Consider the following 23,604-nt stretch of genomic DNA (forward strand, 5'->3'; position numbering starts at 1 on the left):
GTCCCAATATTAATTTGGTTGTGTCAAAGCAGTGATTATGATAAGCTTCACCAGGTCTACCTAGTGACTAGATCAAACTCAGACTTCCCAAATGAGAACTTATTTTCCTAAGTTAGCCAATGGAGAAATATCAGGAGAAAGACAAAGCCTTTCATTCTCGTTGACTTATTCATTCATTTGTCAAGTGTGTATCAAATGCTTTGTTTTCCACATTCTGCTTTTAAAATAGTCTAAACCTCAACTTACAATATTATCTAGAATAATTCTACCTGGAAGAAAAGCATAATATAAGAAATTCATCTTGACACATTAGCTGGTGAATAAGAAGTAATGTCCCTAAAAGGCATGCATATTTAGCACATTTGGCAATTTTTATTGCTCCCTCTTATCATTGAGATAGTCTATAGTTTTTGTTCAAGTATCGAGTTCACACATTTTCACTATCTTTCAAAGGGACACAGCTTTCGGCAGTATATTTATTTACTTAGGTTCTAGGCATGGTAATAAAATCACAGGTTTGATTTCTATGAGGACAGGGCCCACCTCTACCTGCGTTCCCACTCTAGCCCTGATACTAGTATGATGCCTGGCACTAGTGAACACTTAAATGACAATATGTTTTTAGTTTGTATTTCATTCAGGAGGCTCTTCTAAATGGTCTATAGCTGTACTGTCTAATACAGTGGCCACTAAATACAGTGGCTATTGAGTACTTGAAGTGTGGATAATCTGGATTGAGATGTGCTGTTAAGTGCAAAAGACACACCAGATTTCAGAGACCTAGTACGAAATAAAGAAAGCAAATCTCATCAATTTTTATATTGGTTATGTGTTGAAATGATAATATTTGGGATATATTTCTCTTTAATTTTTCATATGGCTACTAGAAAATTTTAAATGATATATGTAGCTCATACATAATTTCTCACTAACCCAAACCTATGACAGATTCACTGCCAAAAACGAAATTATGCAAAGAAAGCTGAGTAACTCCCGGTTTGGAATTATTTTCAGGGCACCTGCCAGTTCTGAGAATTCCAATAACTCATCTGAAACTATGTGAACAGACCATGGAGAAGTCATCCTCATGTCTATGATTACCTATCAGAGAAGGTGATCATAATGGCTCTTGACTCTGAGGAATAGTGGTGAGGACCCTGACCACCGTGGCAAAGTTTGCTTCTAACTGGCTTATTGAAATTTCTTTTAGACTTCTCATAGCAGTGGCTTTAGGTGCTGAAATTGAAAACCACAGCAAATGCCTGAACTTTGGCTTAGGGAATTCCTTCTATTCTGAACAAGATTCTCACTGCTCACTTCAAACCTCTTCATGGATTGGCTTTTTATGATTCTTGGCTCCCCATCTGCCTTTTGCCTTCATTTGATTTGACCTTCCAGCTTTGGATTACTTACCTTGTTTCTGCCCTGGCTATAAAGAGTGTTCACTTTGCACCCAGTCTAAAATCCCCATATACCACTGACCAAGGCCTGTAGCCCCTTTCCTCACCACTCCCACCCCTCAGCCTGTTCCTCCAGAGTGGAGGTGCCCAAAGCATGTGCATAAACGTACATGCACATTTAGAGCACGAGACCAAGAAGACTTCTTAAGGAGAACAAGCTTTTGGCCTCTTGCTGTAAAAAGATTGCTATAGTATCCCCCAGTAACTTCATCACCAAATCCCTGGATTGCAAGTGAGGATAAGAGGTGAGTGGATTCTAATCCATGTCTCTGCCTTTATGCACAGCCATACTTTAAGCACAGGAGTGAAAAACTGATGGACAGAAACAGTGGTTTGACTTACTGCTCATGATGTTTGATTCGTAAAACTTGGGGTCATCACGTTTCACCTTCTCAGGATTTTCACAGAACTTGTTGATATTGTCCTCAATGTACCAGCTCTTGTTCTCATCAAACACAGCAAACACAGCCTGCTGCTCGATGTCTGCTGCCCTCTGGAGGGTAAAAGTTTGGTGTTCAGTGATTAATGTTCCAGTTGATTACCCACAACACTGAGTTCTTCTCAGAAACCAAAGAGGCACAGTCTAGGGGCCACTGCAGCCACAAATTCAGGCATTTATGAGAGCCCATTTTGTACAAAGCCCTTGTTAGAGCCAAAGGTAATATGCAAGGACAAACAAAGCAGATCAGAAAATTCAGAGACTAAAACATCCTAATAGAAAAATTCCATCTCCACATGGCAGCTGTAATTGTGTTTTATTTCTGTAAGTAGACACCTTTCAACCTGAATGATTGACTAGACGTGCTCCAAATAGTTGCAAAGGATAAAACAGAAGGTTGCAATAGGAAAGCTTTCTACTTCTCCCTTCCTGTTTCCTTTCATAGCTCAATAAATTAAGGTCTTCCAAATGTCCATTTCTGATTTTTCTAGGCATATATTTATTTTGTATGCCTTAGGATGAACTTCTTTGATTATAGCTTAGCCTGATTGGGAATTTTAAGTTAATAATATGAGACTATTATTCTCCAATGAAGATCTGTCTCTTTGTTCACTTTTTTCTCTATAATTTAGTCTCACTAGAGATGGACCATTGTCTGGGTCCAACTTCACCAGATTCTATGTCTCCAAACTATTATCTCTCTTATCTCTCCCAGTGCAGGTCTCTAAAAATAACAAGGACTGGTAAAGAGTTTTACACTTTTACGAGGTGGTATCTTGCTGAGCCCCAAAAAACCCTGTAAAAATTTTTTAGGAGGATATTACCCATTTGATAAAAGGAAGAAATTAAGAGAGGCTAGGTGGCTTGCTGATGACATAGCAGAAGACCTGGAACTTCAAACTAAAACAAAATATGGTGTCACACTATAGAACGGCCTTCCAGAGTAAGAATCTAGATGAAAATAGACAAGGGAAAAAAAAAAAAAACCCACAAAGGAATAAATGTCACATTTGCTCTAAAGAATACAACATAATATTTTCTGTTCTCTAGAAGGAGAGGCCCCATTATTTAGCAAGGAGACCTAATCTGTTCCAGCCTGAAGCAGTTCCTGGAATTTCTAAAAGTTTAGTTTGTGGACAGAATACCTGTATGCCTCGCTTATCCAGGGATCTACTCTTACAAATTAGAAGTAGCCCGATCAACCCAGAGGCAATGTCCCTTGTGACATCCACATTACTGTAGTATGGTCTTGTTAAGCACTGTGCATCATTTTCTGTGGGTTCATCAGACTCTAGGATGTTCCACTTATAAGTATAGGTTTCCCCTGGTTGAACTGCTCTGATCATGGTGTAATTGTCTGGAAGAAAATAGAGTCAATATTGTTTCATTTTCAAAATTATTACATTAAACAAACAGTGAGTTCTCATTAGAACCAATTAATATTAGGAAAGGAATATTTTTCTATCAAGTTCCACTTAACCTTGGATTACATGTCGCCATTAGAGATTGCTCCACTAGAGGCCGCTATGGCACCAACAAATTTGGTAAGCACTAGGGTAAACAAAATCCCTAAGTAAGAAGGGTTTGGTTCCGACTTTTAGGATACCCTACTTGTATACTACCTGGCTGCACAAGTTATATTACTGAGCAACGAGGACACTAGGAAAATATGGCAGCCTCTCAGAGGTGAATAGTTTCGTTCAGCAGATTCTGATTCAAACCTGAAGTGTAGGAAGAGTTGACATCATCTTCATAAGGGGAGAAGGTCACTCCATGAGGGTAAATGCTGTAGACGCGGCTGGCCATATTTTTGAACACGATCTACAAAGTTAACTCAAATTCATTATTTCAGGACTTAAGTTCAATTGTGAGAATTAATATAGGATGTTAGCTTTGCAAATTCACTTGTTGGAGGGTGCGTGTGTGCGTGCACGCAAACTAGTTCTGTTTCTCTGAGCAGCAACCTCTCCCCGTCACCTGGCAGATACTTTTGAGACAGTTTCACTCACATGGTAAGATGGAAAATGGAAAGAGAAGTCTGCCCTTAGAAGTGACATTTTCCTCACAATATATCACTCTTTCCAAACCGATCCCCGTTCCCCTTCCCCTCTCCTCTCAGCTTGGACCACATCTGCCTTCAGATCTGTTCCTTCTCTTTAGACCATGATCTCCTTCCCCAGCCTGGCAGATCTCCTAGGACACTGTCCTTGGTGTCATCTTCTGAGGGGCACACAAATAGCCAGATCCTGAATTTCCAGTGAGGTATATTTACACTTGCTAAAAAGCACCTAAAAGGGATGGGGGAAATCAGAAATGAGGGAAGGGAAAGAAGAACAGAGAAAGGCTGCTTTCTATCCTTTCGTTATTTTTAAATGAACAGAATTGTCCTTGTGTGCAGATATGTTAGTTCACCCCCACAAAGGGGTGAAGGGAGGAGCATTATTTACACGGGAGTCCTAGTTAGGCTTCTTAATCTTCAAAAGAAAACCTTAATCTTATCTGCTGTTGGTTGATTGCCAAAGCATTTGGATCATCCTTAATCTGTAGATTACCCACATTCTAGAATCGTGCCGAAGTTTGCAACATTTACTTCTCTGCTGCCCAGTTCCTATCAGAAGCTCGATGACGTGACATCTATTTAAGGAAAGCTGTCTGAAGAACACTCAGTGTTCTTGAATCATATCTAAATTTACCTCCCTCAGAGACCAGTCATGGGAGAACTACATACCTAGAGCACAATGATGACTTGTTTATAGTCAATTGTATTTACTGTTATGTTCTCAGCCATAATGACAAACATTATTTTACAAAGCTATGTGACTCATTCATTCATTCATTCATTCATTCATTCATTCAAGATTTATTTATTTGTTTGAGAGAGAAAGTGCACGCGTGGTGCAGGAGGGGCAGAGGGAGAGAGAGAATCTCAAGCAGAGATTCTCCACGCTGAGCGTGGAGCCTGATGCGGGCTCCATCTCAGGACCCTGAAATCATGACCTGAGCCAAAATCAAGAGTTGGACACTTAACTGACTGAGACACCCAGGCGCCCCAGCAACTTATTTATTATATCAATTGTAGGGATTCTATCAAGGATTCCATCCACTGTATTATACAGCATCCTCTTTTTAAGGATCCATGGGATAAATTGGCCTCAGTGTCAAGGGAAATTACGTTTTCTTTATGACTACTGTGAATCTTGCCCTGACATATTTTACTCGGATGCTAGAAAGCTTTGGACAAAATTTGTAGGCAACCTTATAGGAGCATAAGGCATGTGTTTCATTATACTTATCCATGGCTTTATTTTCTTTGTCCCCATATTATCCTTCACCTCAATTACATTGGTTCTTTGTTTTATTCCTTTATAATTTGATAAATTGTCTCAGATAAGGTAGGCTATAAATCAGAGCAAATACATAAAAACTAAAGTTGCATTTGAATTAAAAACTACATGGACATATATTTCTTTTTAGTACAAACAAATAACCAGTACTTATAAACTGTCTTTCCTATTTAATTTCTCCCATGGTACTATATTTCTGTTACTTACTTTGAGTGTGTCTCTGACCTGGGCTCTGATAATAGGGCCCAAGATCCCATCTTCTTTGATATTCATATTCTCCAAACGTTTGGTGAAAGACTCATCTTGGTACTGTGTGTAGACAACCTTCTTATAATGTTTTCCAATTTGGTTTGAGAAATTATCCAAATGCAGAGATCTGTATTTTCTTAAAGTGAAATGAATTTTTTAAAAAATTAAACCGTTTGCTCAAGTAAAGACCCTGTAGGATGAGGAAATCTTTGTGCTTAGAAGTTCTGCTCTTGGATTAGCTAAAATGCTAGTTTTCTAAAAAAAAAAAAAATTCTTAATGTGGTTTGCAAAGTCCCAATATCTCCTCTCTAGTTGGAAAACTGGAAACCTTTGTCTCTCCCATCACTGATAAAGTTGTAGACATGGTTAGAAACAGCTACTTAGAACTTCCTGTCACTCTGGTCACTAGAATAGATCTTAGATATCTCTGGGAAAATGCCTATCCAAAAGAAAGGAGAGGACATACTGTGAATTTTTTCTCAAGTCTTCGTTATCACTTAATTTATGGTAACTTTATTGACTTCCCAGATGTTTCTCAATCTCTAAAAGTTATGTTCCCACACTAGGAAGCTTTGACTACTTTATTAGTCATAGTTTTGTGCTGTTGGGCTCACCCTCCTACCATCCACCCAATCCTAGTGCCAACTAAAAAGCAACCACCTCCACCCATCTTCTGTAGCTACCTCGATACAAGAGTTGGGGCAGCAACAAGAACCTTTCCTCTTGGTCTTCTTTATTGCCTTAGTTTGCAAAAACAGAAGTTCCATGACAGAATTTACTCATTTTCTGCATTTATTTTGCACAATAAAAAGCACACACTATTGCCAGAATCCTGGAATCGTATCTCAGTTCCATCAATTATTATTACATAATCTTGAGCAAGTTCCTTTTTAGCTCTTTTTCTCAAATTTTTTTGAATAGCAAATACATTCAAATGATTTTGATTACAATAGAGAGCTCTCACTCACACTTTTTTCCCCATCAACCCCACCTCCCTGACCTTCCCTGCATTTTCTAAATATTTTCTACATATTCACTTGCATTAATTTCATATGTATAATTCCAGAGCATCTTTATGCATAAGGCATAAGTATGCAAATATGACTGCAGATATAAATATTCTTATACTCTTATTCTTTTAACAAAAGGCACCTTGACTTTTTCTTTTTGCATTTTCCCAGCTTTACTGAGGTGATTTTGACAAATAAAAATTGTATATATTTGAGAAGTACAACATGATGATTTATATATGTATATATGTGATTACCACAATTAAGCTAATTAACACTTCCGTCACCTCACCTAGTTACTATTTTATTTTTTGTGGTGAGAACACTTAAGATCTACTGTCTTAACAAATTTCAAGTATAAAATATTAACTATAGTCACCATACTGCTTAATTAGGTCCACATATAAGTGAGATCATGCAGTATTTGTCGTTTTGTGTCTGGAATGAGTCTTAGCATGATGTTTTGCAGGTTCATCCACATTGTTTTAAATGGCAGGCTTTCCTTCTTTCCTTCTTTTTTAAGGCTGAGTAATATTCCAGCGTGTGTGTGTGTGTGTGTGTGTGTGTGTGTGTGTGTGATATTCTTTATCCATTCATCCATCAACAGACACTCAGATTGTTTCCATATCTTAGCTATTGTGAATAATGCTTCAATGGACATGGGAATGCAGATATCTCTTTAGGATATTGATTTCATTTCCTTTGGATATTTATTCAGAAGTGGAATTGCTGGATCATATGGTACTCCTATTTTTAATTTTTGAAGGAGCTTTCTTACTATTTTCCATAATGGCTGTACCAATTTATATTCTCGCCAACAGTGTACAGAGTTCCATTTTCTTCATACCCTCACCAACCCTGGTTACCTCTTTTTTATAATAGCCATCCTCACAGGTATGAGGTCATAATCTCATTGTGGATATGATTTGTATTTCCCTAATGACTAGTGATGTTGAACACCTTTTCCTATATCTATTTGCCATTTATATATCTTCTTTGGAAAAATGTCAATTTAGGTCCTTTGCTCATTTTTTAAAAATTTATTTTATTATTTTTTAAAGATTTTATTTTTAAGTAATCTCTACACCCAACATGGGGTTTGAACTCACAACACCAAGATCAAGAGTCCCATGCTCCACTGACTGAGCCAGTCAGGCCCACCTTTCCCCATTTTTAAATCAGGTGGTTTTTTAAAAAATTTTTTGCCATTGAGTTTTTTTGATATATTTTAGGTTTCAACACCTTATTAGAGATACGGTTTGCAAATATTTTCTCTCATTTCATAGATTGCTTTTTTGTTTTATTGTTTCTTCTGCTGTACAGAAACGTTTTAGTTTGATGTAGGCCCACTTGTTTATTTTTGTTTTTGTTGCCTATGCTTTTTGTGTTATACCCCAAAAAATCATTGGGAAGACCCATGTCAAAGAGTTTTCTTCCTACCTTTTCTCCTAGAAGTTTTATGGTTTCAGGTCTTATGTTTAAATATTTAATCTATTTTGAGTTAATTTTTGTGTATAGAGCTAAGGGTCCAATTTCATTCTTTTGCATGTGGATATCCAGTTTTTCCAACATTAATTATTGAAGAGACTATATTTTCCCGATTGTGTATTTCTAGTGCTCTTGTCAAAGATTAGTTGACTACATATGTATGTGTTTACTTCTGGGCTCTCTATTTGCCTTCATTGGTCTAAGTGTCTGTTTTTATGCCATTATTATACTGTTTGATTGCTATAGCTTTGTAATATAGTTTGAAATTAAAAGGGTGATGCCTTCACCTTTGCTCTTCTTGTTTGAGATTGTTTTGGTTATTTTGAATCTTTTGTGGTTCCATATGAATTTTAGAATTGTTTTTTCTATTTTCATGAAAAATGCCATTGGAATTTTGATAGAGATTATATTGAATCTGTAGATTGCTTTGATTAATATGAACAGTTTAACAAAATTAATTCTTCCAATCCATTAACATAGAACATCTTTCTATTTGGTTGTCTCTTCTTCAATTTCTTTCATCAGTATCTTACAGTTTTTGGTGTATAGATCTTTCACCTCTTTGGTTAAATTTATTCCTTAAGCATTTTATTATTTTTATTTCTTTGAAATGGGATTGTTTTCTTCATTTCTGTTTTGGATAGATTGTTTTTAGTTTAATAAGTGCAGCTAGGGGCACCTGGGTGGCTCAGTCAGTTAAGCATCTGACTTCAGCTCGGGTCATGATCTCAGAGTCCTGGGATCGAGCTCCCTGCTCAGCGGGGAGTCTGCTTCCCCCTCTCCCTCTGCCCCGCCCCCTGCTCATGCTCTCTCTCTCTCACTTGCTCTAATAAATACAATATTTAAAAAGAATAAGTGCAGCTAATTTTTATATGTTGATTTCATACCCTGCGACTTACTGCATTCTTTTATTAGTTTTAATAGATTTTTGGTGGAGTGTTAAGGATTTTCTATATGTAAAATCATATCATCTGCAAAGAGAGATAATTTTACTTTTTCCTTACCAATTTGGATATCTTTTATTTCTTTTTCTTGCCCAATTGCTCTGGTTAGGATTTCTAGCACTATCTTGATTAAAAATGGTAGGCACTCTTGTCTTGTTCCTGATCTTAGAGAAACAGCTTTCTTTGAGTATGTGTTAGCTCTGGGTTTGTCGTATATGGCTTTTATTATGTTGAGGTACATTTCTTCTATACCTAACTTGTTGAGAGTTTTTATCATGAAAAGATGTTGAATTTTGTCAGTTGCTTCTTCTGCATCAACTGGGTTGTTATTATGACTTTTATCCTTCATTTTGTTGATGTGGTAGATCACATTTATTGATTTGTGCATGGTGAAAAATCCGTGCATCCCAAGGATAATCTCACTTGATCATGGTGTATGATCATTTTAATGTGCTGTGTATTTGGTTTGCTAATATTCTGGTGAGGCTTTTTGCATCTGTGTTCAACAAGGATATTGAGCCATCATTTTCTTTTCTTGTATTGTCCTTATCTGGCTTTGGCGTGAGGATAATGCTGGCCTTGTAAAATAAGTTTGGAAGTGTTCTCTCCTCTTCAATATTTTGGAAGAATTTGAAGATTAGTGTTAGTTCTTCTTTAAATGTTTGGTATAATTCATCTGTGAAGCCATGTGATTTTGGGCTTTTCTTTGTTCAGAGATTTTTGATTACTGATTCAATCTTCTTACTTGTTACTAGTCTGTTCGGATGTTCTATTTCTTTATGATTCAGTCTTGGTAGGGTGTATATTTCTAGGAAATTGTCCATTTATTCTAGACTATACAATCTGTTGGCATATCATCATTTATAGTAGTCTCTCAGGATCCTTTGCATTTCTGTGATATCAATTGTAGTGTCCCCTCTTTCAGTTATAATTTCAACTATTTGAGTCCTCTTCCCTTGGTTAGTTTAGCTAAAGGTTTGTCAGTTTGGTTTATCTTTTCAAAAAATCAGCTCTTGGTTATGTTGATCTTTTCTATTGTTTTTCCAGTGTCTACCTCATTTATCTTTCCTCTAATCTTCATTTCATTCCCTCTGCTAACTTTGGGTTTAATTTGCTCATTCCCCGCCCCCCCCAGCTCCCTGAGGTATAAAGTTAGGTTGTTTATTTTAGAACTTTTTTTGTTTTCTAATGTAGGCATTTATTTCTATAAACGCTCATAACTGTTTTTGTTGTATTCCAAAGTTTTTGTATGTTGTGTTTCCATTTTCACTTGTCTCATGATATTTTTTTGATTTCCCGTTAGATTTCTTTTTGACCATTCTAGAAAGTGTGTTTAATTTCCAAATATTTGTGAATTTTCCAATTTTTGTTCTGTTATTGATTTTTAGTTTCATACCACTGTGATCAGAAAAGACACTTGATATTATTTTGTTAAGACTTATTTTGTGGCCTAACATATGACGTATCTTAGAGAATATTTCATGTGCACTTGAGAAGAATATGTATTCTGCTGCTGTTGGATGGATTGTTCTTTACATGTCTATTAGGTCCACTTGGTCTATAGTGTTATTCAATTTCAGTTTCCTTACTGATTTTATGTCTGGATGATTTATCTATTGTTTACAGTGAGGTATTTAAATCCCCCACTATTATTATATTGTTGTCTATTTCTCCATTCAGTTCTGTTAATATCTACTTCATATATTTAGGTGGTTCAATGTTAGGGGCATATATATTTATAATTGTTATAGCCTCTTGATAAATTAACCCCTTTATCATATAGTGACCTTGTCTCTTATGACAGTTTGACTTAAAGTCTATTTTGTCTTATAGAAGTATAGCCACTCCTGTTCTTTGGTTACCATTTGCATGGAAAATCTTTTTATCCCTTTACTTTTAACAAATGTGTGTGCTTAAAGCTAAAGTAAGTCTCTTGTAGACAGTACATTGTTAGATCTTAGTTTTTTTATCCATCTGGCTACTCTGTTATCTTTTGATTGGAGAATTAATTCATTTACATTTAGAATAAGCATTGATAGGTAAGGACTTACTATTGCTATTTTATTGTTTTCTGACTTTTTTGTAGTTCTTTTGTTCCTTTCTTCCTTTGTTGCTATTTTCCTTGTGATTTGTTGATTTTTTGTATTTGCAGGTTTTAATTCCTTTATCTTTTGTGTATCTACTAGAGGTAGAAGTTTTTGCTTGTGGTTACCATGGGGCTTACATAAAACATCTTATAGTTCTAACAGTTTATTTTAAGGTGATGACAGCTTAAATTCAATTGCATAAAAATTTCTACACTATTACTACTCCCTCCCAATTTGTGATGTCACACTTTACATCTTTTTATATTGTATATCCATTAACAAAGTATTTTAGCCTGGTGATTTTAATACTTTTGTCTTTAGACTTTTATTTTAAAGTTTTTTTTTTAATTTTAACTAGAGTTAAAAGTCATTATGTACCACCATTACAGTATTAAAATATTCTGAATTTGACTATATATTTACCTTTACCAGAAACTTTTATACTTTCATATTTTCATGTTGTTACTTAGTGTCCTTTCATTTCAACTTGAAGAACTCTCTTTAGCATTTCTTGTAAGGCATGCCTAGTGATGTTGAACTCCCTCAGCTTTTCTTTGTCTTGGAATGTCTCTTCACTTCTGAAGAAATCTCTTCACTTCTGAAGAAAAGCTTTGCTGAGTATAGTATACTATTCTTTGTTGGCAGAGGGTTTTTTTTTTTTTTTCCTTGCAGCACCTTGAGTATATCATCCCACACTCTCCTAGCCTACAATGTTTCTTCTAAGAAATCTGTGGATAGTCTTATGGGGATCCCCTTTTATATGACAAGTTGCTTATCTCTTGCTACTTTCAGGATTCTCTCTTTGTCTTTGACTTTTGACAGTTTGATTATCATGTATCTCAGGATAATCTTTGGGTAGATCTTGCTTGGAGTCCTTTGAGCTTCATGAATCTGTATATCTATAACCTCCCAAGATTCAGGAAGATTTTAGTCATTATCTTTATATAAGCATTCTGCCCGTTCATTTCTTCTCCTTTTGGGACTCTCATAATGTATATATTAATTCTTTTGATGGTGAATATAGGTATTGTAAGCTTTTTTCACTCATTTCCATTCTTTTTTTTTTCCTTTTTTGTCTCTGTAACTGAATAATTTCAAATTACCTATCTTTGAGTTTGCAGAATCTTTCTTCTGCATGATCAAGTCTGCTATTGAAGTTCTCTATTGAATTTTTTAGTTCTGTCATTATATCCTTCAGTTCCAGGTTCTCTGTTTGGTTATTTTTTGTGGTTTTTATTTATTTCTTACACTTATTTTATTCATGCGTTGTTTTCCTGATTTCATTTCATTGCCTATCTGTCCTCTTGCACCTCACTGAGCTTCCTTAAGATGATTATTTTGAATTTTTTGTCAGACAATTTGTAGATCTCTATTTCTTTCACATAGGTTATTGGGCTTTATTAGTTTCCTTTGGTGGTGTCATATTTGCCTGATTTTTTGTGATTCATGCAGCCTTGTGTTCATGTACATTTGAAGGAGCAAACACCCTCTTCCAGTCTTTACTGAGTGATTTTGTCAGGTAAAGACCTTCTCCTGTCAAGTCTCTGGGCTGCTGGGATTGCCTCTGTGATGAGTGAAGTTGGAACAAGTTCATGTGGCTGCTTTTGAGCCTGTAGCAGTATCTGTGGTTAGTGGGCCTTTTGCCAGGGGCTCAAGTGGGCATGGATCCTGTCTGGTCTCTGGGAAGATGCGACTGCCTCTAGGACCTTGGTCAGTAGAGCTAATGCTGGGTTAGTGGCTTATTTCAAGATCTAAAGTTGAGTCTGTAAATGGCAGGGCTGTTATTAGGTTTTTTGATGGGTATAGCTCCCATCTGGTCCTTGAGAACGTTCCCACCAGGTCACTGGGTAGTCCCTGGGTGGGCAAGACTACAATTGGGAGAGTCGGAGCTGGGTTACAGTGATGCTTCAAGATCTTCGGAGGAACTGAGGTCTGCAGACCAGCCTCCTGGGGCATGGATGGGCGTGACTCTCTGAAAGTCCCTGAGCTGGCAGGACTATTCCAAGGCTGGAGCTGGTTACAGGGCCACTTTAAGATCCATACTCAGACCAAGGTCTGTAGGCCACCCTCCAGAGTCATGGACAGGTGTGACTTCTTTCGGGTCCTTTGGCAAATGATGCTGGTGTCAAGACCAAGGCCAAGTGGGGCTGTAGCTCAGTCCATAATGGGACAAGGCTGTAGCCAGGTTTGTACCTGGGAGCACTGTCAGTGAATCTACCACCTGAGCATGATGTGCCTTCTCAAAATATCCATCCTTGGTCTTGGCTTCCATTGCAAGATCTTGGAATTTCTCAAATTCCTACCTGGATCCCAAAGCTCTCACAGAAGTACTTTTGTTTGTGGATAGCTGTCAAATTACTATTGCTGTGGAGGGATATGAGCAGGGGACCTCCTATTCTGCCATTTTTTCCTCCCTTGACTTCTTAATCTAACAACATATCTTGGAGAACTTTTTATACTAGTACATAGAGAGTGTTTACATCCTCTTTTGAAAACAGATGTATAGTATTCCATCATATGGATGTACCATAATTTATTAAACTAATATCCTATTGATGGACATTTTGGGTTGTTTCCAAACCTTTGCTACTACTCACAGTGCAGCAGTGGATATCCAGTCCATAACATCATTTCATATGTGAACAAGTATATCTATATAGTAAGATTGCTGGGTCAGAGGATATATGCATTTATAATTGTGAGCATATGCATTTATAATTGTGATGCATATTGTCAAATCATGCTCTTGAATGGCTGTATCAAATTACTCTTCCACTAATAATGTATGATAGTGCTTGTTTTCTACAGCCTTGCCAACAGATCATGTCATCTGGACTTGTGAGTCTGCGAGGTGGAAAATAGTATCTCAGTGGAGTTCAGTTTGCACTTCTCTTATTGTGAGTGAGCTTGAGTATTTTTCAAGTGTTAAGAGTTATTTGAATTTCCAAAATTCTTACTCTCTCTGACATCTTTTCTTCAGCTTTTAATATTAATTAAAAGCTGTTTCTAACGTGGAAAGTTAAAATAAAACTCATAGGAAATGTTTCACACAGTGCTTAGCAATAACAAGCATCCAACAAGTGGTAGCCGCTATTACTAGTAATATTATTGCTGCTACTACTACTACTACTACTACTACTACTACTACTACTATTACTACTCTTATGCTGCTGAGTTCCCATGGTGAGTTTAGAGTAATTCCAGGTTGATTTGGACAACAAGACTTGAACGCAATACATGTATACCCTTGAGAGCTGTCAACTCATGGCATTTCACCCGATGCATCTAAGACCCCTGAGCCTTCACATAGTGGTAAGCACCCCAAAACTCACTTGTCCATATTCGCTGGTATTATTGGTGCATAGTCCCAAATGACTTCCTCTGCAGCAATGAAGTATTCCCACCTCTTCATGTGCCGCCTCTGATCACGAGTTAGTTTCTTAGGATTCCTGGTTTTCTTTGCACAGTTTTTAATGTCTATGTAAGCCTGCATCCCAGCTGAATTAGAACACAAAGGCAATGAAAGAATTTGAGAGAAGAAATTACAGCTGATCAAAATGCCTATCTTTTAAATAAATTTGTGGAAGGTTTAAATAATAACAGTAAAAGTACTGCTCAGGAAACTTCTGAACATTTTGGTTTGCAGCTCTTTTAGTGTCATAGAGAAAGGGCAAGAATTAAAAGCAAAGGAAAGAGAGGATGGGTTAGGGAAAAAACATGAAAAGATTTCCTTTGTTTCTTTCAGAGGAAAAAAATGTAATTTCCAGATCCTTAAAATCTTATGACTTAAGTCTTGTTGATTTCTCATTTTTCCTGTTATCTGTCCCTTTGTTTGTAAAATGGAGATAATAATAGTACATACTGTATAAAATTGTTGTTAAAAATTAAATAAGTTAATATACATAGTGCTTAATGTCAATGTTAGTTTTGTTGCTGTTGTTTTATTATTATTGGGGACTCTATCTTCCAAGGGTATTATGACAATTTCATGATTTCAAATATAATTTTGGTTGCTCAATGTGAACAGGAAACAAAACGGTCTCATCAAAATGTCTCTTTCTTATGTGTCTGGCTTTTATATACATTGTTTTGGTAAGAAAATAATCTCCTATAGTGATATCATTTACTTCCATTTTGGTATCTATTTACGCAGACGCTCTTCCCAACAGTTTTATTTTTATTTATTTATTTATTTATTTATTTATTTATTTATTTATTATTAGCATATAATGTATTATTTGTTTCAGGGGTATTCCCAACAGTTTTACAGCAACAATGTATAATAGAACAATTGTTATTTTGTTTATATGATACCACATAACAACCTGGGCTGACTTTTTTTTCCTACCAAAACTTACGATATTCTTTAAAGTTCACTCCTTAGCTAGTTAAATACTATGCTTTTTCTATTCAACATCATCCACTGGGTTCCTCTTTGTGCCAGGTTTTGTGTTCATCTTGTTATAAAAGATAATCTTTTCATGTTAAATCTTTTGTGCTTTCTATAACTTAGTGCTTCCATAAATTTGCAGATATTTGATTTGTTCTAGCACTTAGGTTTTTTCTTTGGCTGAATACTAAGAAGCCCAAAGAAGAATATCTCTATGTATGTATTTACTTCCTTCCCTTTTTCTCCTTTTGAGGAAGTAGACCTTTTTCCAGCTTTTGCTTCATTAAAAAAAAAAAAAAACTTTGTCAATTTCTCCACTTCCTCTATCCCAACTAATGTGTTATAAGTCTAAGGGCAGAAAAATGAAATTCTGTTCTCAGGACAAAGGCATGTATGTCTGGAGCATGTGTGGCTTGAAAGCGCAAAGGAGAATGAGGGAATTAGTGCTTGGGAAGAAAAGATCCTGTATTCACAAGCAAAACTATTGGAAGAATTTCTTACCTTGAAAATGTTTTGGGATGAGAGAAGATATGATCCACTTTCCCTGTGGACTCATAGTCATGTTTGCAGTAGTGGATGTAGCACTGACTAGGGTAATAGCTGAGATCTTATGATGATTCTGCTCCAAGACCTGGCCATTGAAATGAATGGAGAACAATTCTGGCCCAGAGCTCATTCCGATCAGATGCCAGCTAATGTGGTCATGGGCACAAACTGTGATATCTGAGAGAGAGAGATGGGAAGTGAAACAGGCAGTCAGCCTCTGTAATAAAAAATTCACTCACCAGATATGTACTGAGCACCTGCTATGCATCAAGCATTGTTTCTGGGTGTAGAGACACTCCAACTGTGGTTCCTGCCCGAGCAAAGCAGATGTCTAAGCGATGGGCAAACAAGCAGTCACAACTCATTGCAATGAGTGGTGCTCTAGAGGTAAGAATAGAGCCCAAAGATGAGGAAAGTTAGTTCAGAAACACAAGGATTGCTAAAGGGTTAGGCCAAGGAGGGAACCAAGTAGGTCATCAGCCATCCTGGTCTACCAGGGACTGAAGAGTTTCTCAGGAGGCAGGACTTTCAGTGTTAAAACTGGGAAAGCCATATGAAATCTAGAATCAATTTGGGCTCAGCTGGAAGGAGTCACCAGAGCCTCCAATAAGGCTGAGTTCAGGGGTCTAATCCTCTCAGCTGGATAGATGTCAAAGCTCTGCCTAAGGGAAAGATGTGAAGATGCTTTAAGAATTTTTGATTGCTTCTTTAACCACTTGTTGATTGTTTAAATGACGAGGCAATGAATTACTCTGTGGGATATAGGCTCTCCTTAAATGCAATGGACAAGTGTTCATTATGCTAGGCCACTAGGAGCATTTCATGGATGAAGTAATGAAAACAGAATAAAAGCTGAGTTTTCCTCCTTTGTGCTCACAGTAACTAGGAAAATGCTAATTTGCTCTGCAGGAGATTCAAACCCTGGCTTCCCTCCTTGGTTTGGGTTTTAAATTTCAGATCCATAATCACTAGATACTACAGTTATGGGGCTGAGAATCAGTCCCTTACCCACAGAGAGGCTGAGGGGCTTATATTTTTTAGGAGACCCTTGTAACCTGGCAGGGATTCCTAGATCATCAGTGAGAACAAGAAGCTAGAACCTGCGAACAAGAACCTAGAAGGTAGGAGGTTTTGATGAAAGTATTTATCTACCCCAAAGAAATGCTTATGCTGAATTAAGCATTTAATATATCTGTATTAGCATTTATCATATTTATTTAATTTACCCTGCTCCATAAGACAAATGTACAGCATTAACTTTTCTGTTTCTATTAACGACAGCCCCCTATCCTGCCTCTCTTAAGCCCCAACTACTCTTTTTTGACTTTAAATTCATAGGCTCTATGCACTGACCAAGTTATTAATTTTTTGCATATGAATTGCTTTTGTTTGCCTTCTATAAATATACAGGAATGATTCACCTGCTAGAACACAGATACAATGTCTCTTTAACCACTCCCCTCTAAGGATTATAGCAGCGGCAAGGCTATTTTATATGTAAAAAAATTCCTAAACACCCTCTGCACCAGGATAAATGGTTAATCCATTTTTGTAAATAGGCACATTGAGACAATAAACTTCCAAGGACCACACTAAGCTGGAGATATGAGCAAGGCTTGAACTCAGATCTCCTAAGACAGAGGTCAACTGACTAAGTTTGGAACTCTGAATCAAAACCAGAGTCATCTGAGTACATCTGTAATAACCCAGGTGGGAAGATAGAGCCAAATGAAATAGAATACAATTTAAAAATAATGCCCAGATCTCAACTTTTGACAAGTTTTGTTTTTAGTAAGTAAAGCCACTTGTGATTTTTAGTACAGAGAATGACTTCTGAGAAGCTTAGTGTTCTGATATATGGAATTATTTAATAAAATAATGTTTTCATTTTTCCATTCTTTTTCCTCAGGATCTTTGGTTCTAAGTCATTTCTATCAGAGCGATGGAAGAAGTCTGGATGGGAGTCAGATTTATTGTTTTTCTTTCTCTTAATTGTTGCTATGATTTTGCTTTTCCACAATAGTCTCCATGCAAATGGAAAGAGAGAACATCCTACATGCCACTGGATATTACTAATCCATCACCTTTTGAAATGCTCATAGTGTTTTTGTATGTGGGGTATTTCTCCTAATCTATTCATCTTCACTGTAAGTGTCTTCCTTGAATTCTTTCTGTTGATCCTTCCTGCTAGGGATTAACCTTGAATTTGTATTTCGTAGGGCTTCCTCTGTGGAAGAAGGCATGGACCATGCAGCAGGGACCACAGAACTCACTGAAGGAGAGTGAGCTAGTATTTTGGAGATCTTCCTGGAGGCACAGGGCAAGGTGAAACCTACTTGGATCCCTACATCCAATTTATTAAGCTGCATGCTCTTTTTCTATAGAAGACTGATGAATCACTGACCCCTACCTCTGAAATCAATAATACATAATATGTTAATTGAATTCAAATAAAAATTAAAAAAAAGAAAGAAAAAAATTCTCCACATATGCATCTTTTCTCAAAAAAATATTTTGACAAGTGAACAGCCACGAATTTGGCAAATGATAACAATACACTCTTCTGAAGAATGTTCTAGAAATGCTTTCTTGGATCTCTTCTCAAGGCTTCTCATGAATCAAGGTCCAAGTATGGCAGCATTTGTGCACATGTACCATCTATGTATTTGACCCTTGAAATACCTAAGTCACTCCCCTGGGGGGCGGTTTTAACCCTTTATGACACAGTTAGTTCAAAGTCTAGAGCTGCATGTCCAAGATGGTTGTCACTTCTTGAACATGGAATGAGTTGTGCTATGAGGGTAAAAGGTATGCTGAATTTCAGAGATTTACTATAAAGAGAAAGAATGTAAACTATCTCACTAATAATTGCTTATATTGATCCCATGTTAAAATGATAACATTTTGGATATATCAGTTTAAATAAAATAGTATTAACATTAAAAAAAACAACCAAAAAACAGATGATGGAATCTTGACAACCACTGAGGTGGATTACATTATCTTTTTGATTAGGAGTTGAAAAATAGTGAGTATGAATTTGGTCAACTTCCATATGGCTTTGAGGAAAGCAATGGGACCAAAGGCACTGATGATTCTGCTGTGGTTGGATAGCATGCAGCCCATGCGTCACCTGGCATCGTCCCGTTCACATAGCCATTGACTGTGTACATTAAAGATGATGACTGGCTCCTGCTCTTGCTTTCATCAAACACAGCAAACATCAGCACATGTTGTTTGTCAAACATCTTCTGCATCCCATCCTCAGTAAGGGTGCCTATGAAAGAAAAGACATACTTTTTAATAGCATCCCAGACAGAAGACTCTCACTAGGTATTCCTAGATAGCAAAAAAAAAAAAAAAAAATTAAGGCAAGCAGTCAATCATAATGATAACGTTAAGAAGTTCTTATTTTAAAAAATAGCATCTTGGGGCCCCTGGGTGACTCAGTCAGTTGGGCAGCTGACTCTTGACTTCGGCTCAGGTCCTGATCTCGGGTCCTGCAATTGAGCCCCGCATCGGGCTCCACACTCAGCATGGAGTCTGCTTGCGATTCTCTCTCTCCCTCTGCCCCTCCCCCAACTTGCACACTCTCATTCTCTGAAATAAATAAATAAATCTTTATTTATTTATTTATAAATCTTTATTTATTTATTTATTTTAAAGATTTTATTTATTTATTTGACAGACACAGAGAGAGAACACAGGCAGGGGGCGTGGGAGAGAGAGAAGCAGGCTCCCCGCTGAGCAGGGAGTCTGATGTGGGGCTCCATTCCAGGACCCTGGGATCACGCCCTGAGCCAGAGGCAGATGCTTAACTGACTGAGCCACCCAGGCACCCCCAATAAATAAATCTTTAAAAAATATCATCTTTGGGGTGCCTGGGTGGATCAGTCGTTAAGCATCTGCCTTCCACTCAGGGCATGATCCTAGGCTCCTGGGATCAAGCCCCCTGTCGGGCTCCCTGCTCCGCAGGAAGCCTGCTTCTCCCTCTCTCACTCACCCTGCTTGTGTTCCCTCTCTTGCTGTGTCTCTCTCTGTCAAATAAATAATTAAAATCTTAAAAAAAAATAGCATCTTTATCCAGTAATAATGACTGGGGGCTTATTAAAATCCTGGTGCCACAGTAAGTATTTTCTCTGACACCTCATAGCCTTGAGGAATGGGGATTTAAAGGTAAACTTGATCAGGCACAAAGAAAAAACATCTGGTGACTGTCAAGGCTTTAGTGAAAATACTCATTTCCTCTAGTGTCAATAGGCCAATAAAGATGTACTTTAGCTCAGTTAGCAAAGTACACTCCAAGTTTCATACAGCCATCTTGCTTGTACATGTAATGAGGCATTTGAGAATTTGTTGAGGTCAAGATTAATCCATTCTCACAGCTGAGAAAGGCAGCTGACAGTAAATGAAAGTAAAATGAAATAAGAGCTTTTTATAAATTTGAATTTTTTTCAGTGCCATCACAGTATCTTTTATATCAGGCAATGAAAATGTGTATTTGTGTAGTGAATAAGTGAGTTATGAATGTATGTGTGTATGTATAGACAGAGGGTGAATCTATCATATTATTTCCCACAGTGTAGTTTCTTGTGGTTGCTTATTGTTTTAATGAAAGATGGTTGAATTATTTGGGGGTAAAATGAAAATTCACGCTTGCTCCTAAGCCCAGCCAATGACATTTTTTTATAAAGTCAATTGAATGTTTAAAATCTGCCACCCGAAGTGTCCAGCTTGTTTATAAGAAAGGAAGCTGGAGTTTTGAATGTTTGTATACCATATTACCAACCTAAACCTCAATTATGTTAGTCAAAGTTCTTTCCAAGTACCCTCAGCAATGTATAGGCTGTTGTATACTTTCAAAAAGACTTGGCCTTGAGGTAAATGTTATACATCATATGGGCCTGGTATCAGAACATACTCTCAGACAGGGATTTACTTGGGAGAGTCTCCCAGGACTGAGACAAAGGAAGGATTCAAAGAAACCGGAAGATTCTAACCCTCCAATACCAGTGTCAAGCAAGGATCTGGTTTCTGTGCTTCTCTTTTTGTTTGATTTACAAAAAGTTTCCAAGATTCTCCCAAGCCTCATTCCATTATAGTACATCTTACCATTTCAATCTTAGTTGTTGCTCTTTTTTTTTTTTTTTTTTACCTTTCTTACAAATAAGCAGAGGTCCAATTAGCCCAGAGTTGAAGTCCTGTATCAAATTTTCATAGGAATAATAGATGTGTGTAAGGCATGGAGGGTCATTGTGTGTGGGCCCGCTGTCCTCACTGATCTTCCACTCATAGGTATATTCCTGGCCTGGAGCTATGGCATCATCCATCTTCTCTACAGGGAATGTATGGTCAGAGTAAGAAGCACCTGGAGAAGAAGAGTCATGAAAACATCGGGACAGTCACTGAGGACAACTTTTTCATCATCCTCAAATCTGGGGGAACATAAGATCTCTATAGAGCTATATACGCCTTTCTATAGTGAACCTTCATTATCTGGAAAGATTCCCATATACCCACTTCTGTGTCTATGCAATTATAAGGGCTTTGGTCTATGGTGATCTGAATTGAATAAGAGAGCTACTAGTATATTCGTTAAGGTTTAGAAAGTTAATTTTCCAGGATACCTAAAGGATTGTTATTTAAATATAATCAGAGAGCTGAATCACCTTTGATCAGTAAATCATCTCAGGATATGAGATGGGTTTTGTTTCTATTTTCTCTATAGTGCTTGACAAGATATCTTCCATTTAACCGCCTGTTAGCATGGGATGTGAGTACACTGAGAGCTGTTTCTATGTTGTTTTGTTTTTCTTCTGTATTTCACATCTTCTTCCCTACCTCTGCCACCCTCAGCCCTATTTTATTGCTTTATCATATCTCCACCTTCTGAACATCCCAGCTGTCCAAGAGCCTTGGAGTCCAGCTCCTCTATGCCGTCTAGTTGCTGTTGTGATTATGAAATGTGTCTACCATCTGAAGTTTAGATGTCTTACTCCTGCCCTTTGTGTATCCAAAGACCCACCATTAACACCTCCATATATACTCTGGGCCTGACTGGTGGGAGAGGAGGATGTACAAGTTGGTCTTTCTTATTGAAGAGAGGGAACTGAGATGCTGTTGATTAAAAGAAGTGCAGAGTCTTGGGTGGAATTTCAACAATAAAAAGAAGATGTGGTTAGAGATGGAGCAAGTGAGGTCAGGAAGGGGAAGTCAGTGTTATGGACAGCCAAATGTGTGAGCCATGCCTCATTTAATTAGGTGAGTTTCACTATCATCAGCTGGTGCAGGAATTTCTCTTGGGATGCATTTACCTTTGTTTGGTACAACAGCTTGATAAATTTGACATCGAAAGGGAGACCATCAGAGTGGAGACACAGGCAGGCAATCAGGATCAGAAAAAAGGGATCAAATGTTTTACACAATGGGGTGAAGGGTTCATGCAAACTATTCTTACTGAAGTGATTGTGCTTTTTGAAAACAAATGATTAATTTCTTTCCGCCCATTCTCTTTTCCTGTTCCTTTTCTTCTCTTTATTCCTCCCTTCCTCCTTTCCTTCCTCTCTCTTTTTCTGCCTCCTTCCCTCTCTTCCTTTAATCATCTTTACTGAAATTGCATACAATAAAATCCACCAATTTTAAGTATAATGTTTGCTGAATTTTGACAGATGTGTGCAGTTGTATAGCTACCATCACAATGAAGGTACCGAACAGTTTTATCACTCTGAGAAATTGCCTTGTGCCATTTCCAGTCAGTATATTCTCCTACCTGCTGGGCCCAGCAGCTACTGATGTGCTTTCTGTCACTATATTCTTCTTGCCTCTAAGGTCATATAAGTGGAATAATACATTATATACCCTCTTGTGTTAGTGTTAGTTAGTATGGTATATCTTTTTCCATCTTTTACTTTTTCTTGTCTTTGTCTTTAAGGTGGATTTCTCAAATTCAGCATATAGTAAGGTATTTCTTTTTATCCAGTCTTAGAATCTGTCTCTTAGTTGTAGTGTTCTTCCCATTTGCTTATAATATAATTATTGATATGGTTGAGTTTAAATCTACCATCTTGCTCTTATTTTCTATTTATCCATCTGGTCTTTATTCCTTTTTCTTTTTCTTGCTTTCTTTTAGATTAATTGAATATTTCTTTTTATCTCCCCTATTATTTTATTAACCTTGCTTTGTTTTATTACTGGTGCTCTTCAGTTTACAAGATAAGACGTTAAGAGTCTACCTTCAAATAATCTTATACCATTTCGCTTATAAGACACTTGCAATAGTAAATTCCCATTTCCTCCCTCCTAGCCTTTGTGCTATCGTTTAGTATGCATAGTTTACTTCTGCATATATACTATACCCTGTAATAAATCATATTTAATTGTATTAAATAAATTTAAAGTTTAGATGATTATTTTTTCAACAGATTAAAAATGAGGAAAAATTTTCTCTATATTACCCATTTCTGAAGCTTTTTGTTCATTATTGTGGATCCAAATATCCTTTTAATATCATCTTTTTTTCTGGCTAAAAGACTTCCTTTAACATGTTTTTCTGGTCTGCTAGTGAGAAATTATTTCTTATTTCTATGCTTAAGACAGCCTTTATTTTTTCTTCATTTTAAATAGATATTTTTGCTTGGTATAGAATAC

At 37.0% G+C, this 23,604-nt stretch overlaps 1 protein-coding gene across 1 annotated transcript in view; it reads right to left on the reverse strand.

Annotated features, from left to right (window-relative positions):
• Positions 1 to 23,604, reverse strand: part of F5 (coagulation factor V) — a 66,859-nt gene that overhangs the window by 25,422 nt on the left and 17,833 nt on the right. The window contains exons 4-11 of the mRNA XM_081824561.1: positions 21,113 to 21,325; positions 19,091 to 19,234; positions 15,913 to 16,134; positions 14,354 to 14,519; positions 5,451 to 5,628; positions 3,621 to 3,720; positions 3,045 to 3,256; positions 1,803 to 1,953 (exon numbers count right to left, since the gene is read on the reverse strand). Of these exons, the coding sequence (XP_081680687.1) occupies positions 1,803 to 1,953; positions 3,045 to 3,256; positions 3,621 to 3,720; positions 5,451 to 5,628; positions 14,354 to 14,519; positions 15,913 to 16,134; positions 19,091 to 19,234; positions 21,113 to 21,325 (1,386 nt within the window). The remainder of the gene's footprint in view (positions 1 to 1,802; positions 1,954 to 3,044; positions 3,257 to 3,620; positions 3,721 to 5,450; positions 5,629 to 14,353; positions 14,520 to 15,912; positions 16,135 to 19,090; positions 19,235 to 21,112; positions 21,326 to 23,604) is intronic.

Source organism: Leptonychotes weddellii, chromosome 6, assembly GCF_054177405.1.
Source record: "Leptonychotes weddellii isolate Sample4059 chromosome 6, ASM5417740v2, whole genome shotgun sequence".
NCBI lineage: Eukaryota > Metazoa > Chordata > Mammalia > Carnivora > Phocidae > Leptonychotes > Leptonychotes weddellii.